At 66.9% G+C, this 2234-nt stretch overlaps 3 protein-coding genes across 3 annotated transcripts; 2 read left to right on the top strand and 1 right to left on the bottom strand.

Moving 5' to 3' along the window:
* Positions 1-17: 17 nt before the first annotated feature.
* Positions 18-773, top strand: OT_ostta02g04325 (Magnesium-dependent phosphatase-1,eukaryotic/arcaheal type; the record flags this gene model as incomplete). The annotated part of the gene is made up of 1 exon (XM_003075233.2): positions 18-773. One exon carries the CDS (start codon positions 18-20, stop codon positions 771-773), a length of 756 nt encoding a protein of 251 aa, XP_003075281.2.
* A 164-nt stretch (positions 774-937) lies between these two features.
* OT_ostta02g04320 (Synaptobrevin) lies at positions 938-1540 on the top strand (the record flags this gene model as incomplete). Its single annotated transcript, XM_003075232.2, has 1 exon — positions 938-1540. The coding sequence occupies one exon, from the start codon at positions 938-940 to the stop codon at positions 1538-1540; it is 603 nt and encodes a 200-aa protein (XP_003075280.2).
* A 98-nt stretch (positions 1541-1638) lies between these two features.
* Positions 1639-2043, bottom strand: OT_ostta02g04310 (DnaJ domain; the record flags this gene model as incomplete). The annotated part of the gene is made up of 1 exon (XM_003075231.2): positions 1639-2043. One exon carries the CDS (start codon positions 2041-2043, stop codon positions 1639-1641), a length of 405 nt encoding a protein of 134 aa, XP_003075279.2.
* Positions 2044-2234: the final 191 nt, after the last annotated feature.

The raw sequence follows: 2234 nt of genomic DNA, 5'->3' as shown, positions 1-2234 counted from the left end.
CCGCCGCAGTGTCCGGCATGCCGCGCGCGCTCGCCGCGGACGCACCGCTCGCGACCGCGCGCCCGAATCGTCCTCGCGCCCGCTCGGTGCTCCCTCGCGCCTCGAACGCGTCGGCGATGATCTTCCCGACGCTCTGCGTCTTCGATCTCGACGCGTGTTTCTGGACGGAGGAGATGTACACGCTGCGCGACGTCGTCGACCCCGCGAAGAACGTCCGAGGATCGCTCGGCGCGGACGTCGGCGAGGGCGTCGTCGGCGCGGTGAGTGGAAGCCACGTCATCCGGATCCACCCGGGCGCGCTGCGCGCGATGCAGGCGTTCGCGCGAGGGGAGTGCGGGACGATGCGCATGGCGGCGGCGAGCTCGGCGGATACGCCGCTCGCGACGCGCATCGGACGAAGCGCGCTGGATCAGTTGGAAATCCTACCCGGGCTCACCGCTCGAGCCGCTTTCGCCATCGGTTGGCCCGAGGGATTCGAGGGAAATCTACAGATCGGTCGCTCGCCGCCGCTGAGCTCGGACAAGTCGGCGACGCATTTTCCAATTCTGCGACGCGAGACGGGCGCGCCGTACGACGAGATGCTCTTCTTCGACGATTGCGGGTGGGAAGATCACTGCGAACGTGTCGCACGGCGGTGCGTGGAGGCGCGCAGCGGGCTCGGACCGGTGACCGTTCGCACCCCTCGCGGGTGTCGCGTCGAGGAATACGCGCGCGGGTTGGCGCTCTACGACGCCCGCGCGAGAAAAATATCCTCCGTCGCCGTCGAGCCGTGACTTCGTCGCGTCGCGTCGTACTGTTGTATTTGTCGTCTCTTTCGCTCGCACGCGGCATCGATCGTCGTCTCGGTCGTCGTCGCGGTCGTCGTCGCGTCCTTCGCGAGATCCGCGCCGAGACGCCGCCCGCCTCGACTCGCCCCGCATCGTTCGACGCGCCGGCGATGAAGGTCACCGCGCTATCGCTGTGGAAGCACAACGGCGATGACGCGGACCCGCACGCGCTGGGGCACGCGTGCGACGTCGCTGAGTTTGGTTTTTTCCAACGCGCGAGCGTGCGAGAGATGCTCATCTTCATCTCCCGCACGGTGGCCAAGCGAACGCCGATCGGGGCGAGGCAGAGCGTGGAGCAGGACGCGTACATGGTGCACGTGTCGAATAAAGGTGGCTTGGTCGCCGTGGCGGTGATGGATCGAGAGTATCCGTCGAGAAGCGCGTTTTGCGTCTTGGCGAAGATGATGGATGAGTACGAGACGCGGGCGTTCGGGGCGAATTGGCGAGCGACGACGGCGGACTCGGACGCGAGCGCGGAGATGTTGGAGGAGATGTTGGTGAAGTTTCAAGACCCGAGCGCGGCGGATAAGATTTTGAAGATTCAGCGAGAGTTGGACGACACCAAGGTGGTGTTGCACAAGACGATCGACGGCGTCTTGGCGCGAGGGGAGAAACTCGATAATTTAGTGGATAAGAGCACCGATCTGTCACTGGCGAGTCAGATGTTTTACAAGCAGGCGAAGAAACAAAATCAATGCTGCACGATGATGTGAGCGCGTCGCGCGACGCGGGGCGAGGCGACGACGACGCGCGTTCGCGAGATTTCGCGCCCCCGTAGCGGAACCGGTACGAATACATTCATCAAATCTCTCTACCCCCGCAACGCGCTCAGCGCGTCGTACGCGTCGTACACGCGCTTAAACCTCACCTCCGCCGCCGCTTTCTTCGCGTCCGCGTGTCTATCCGGATGCCACTCCAACGCCCGCCGACGAAGCGCCTCCTTGAGCGCGTCCCACGTCACGAACTCCCGCGCGCGTAATCCGAGCGCGACGCAATGCGCGCACGACGCCCGCGCGTAAAACCCCTCGCGCGTGACCTCCGTCCCGAACCCATCCACGTCACCTCGACGCGTCCCGCGTCCGTATCTCGCGTCCGCCGCGTCCGCCGCCGCGTCCGCGTCGTCGCCCGAACCCATCCATCCGCGCCCGCGCCGCGCCTCCCGCGCCCGCGCGAACCGCCAAAACAACCGCGCCTCCGCCGCGCTCTCGAACGTCATCTCATGCGTTCGATTCGCCCTCGAGCGTCCGCGCGCGCGCGCCGAACCGTCGTCGTCGCGCCGAATCGTCCACCCATCAAAGTACCCGCCGCGCGCCACCGTCGCCGCGGCGCCGTCGCGACGTCTCCACCGCGCACCGAAGCGCCCCCACCCCCCGAGACGCGCCTCGACGCCCGCGTCGTCGTCGTCGC

The sequence above is a fragment of the Ostreococcus tauri genome, assembly GCF_000214015.3.
Source record: "Ostreococcus tauri WGS project CAID00000000 data, contig chromosome 02, whole genome shotgun sequence".
Lineage (NCBI taxonomy): Eukaryota > Viridiplantae > Chlorophyta > Mamiellophyceae > Mamiellales > Bathycoccaceae > Ostreococcus > Ostreococcus tauri.
The sequence above is the reverse complement of the archived record's forward strand: the minus strand, read 5'-3'. Positions and strand labels throughout refer to the sequence as shown.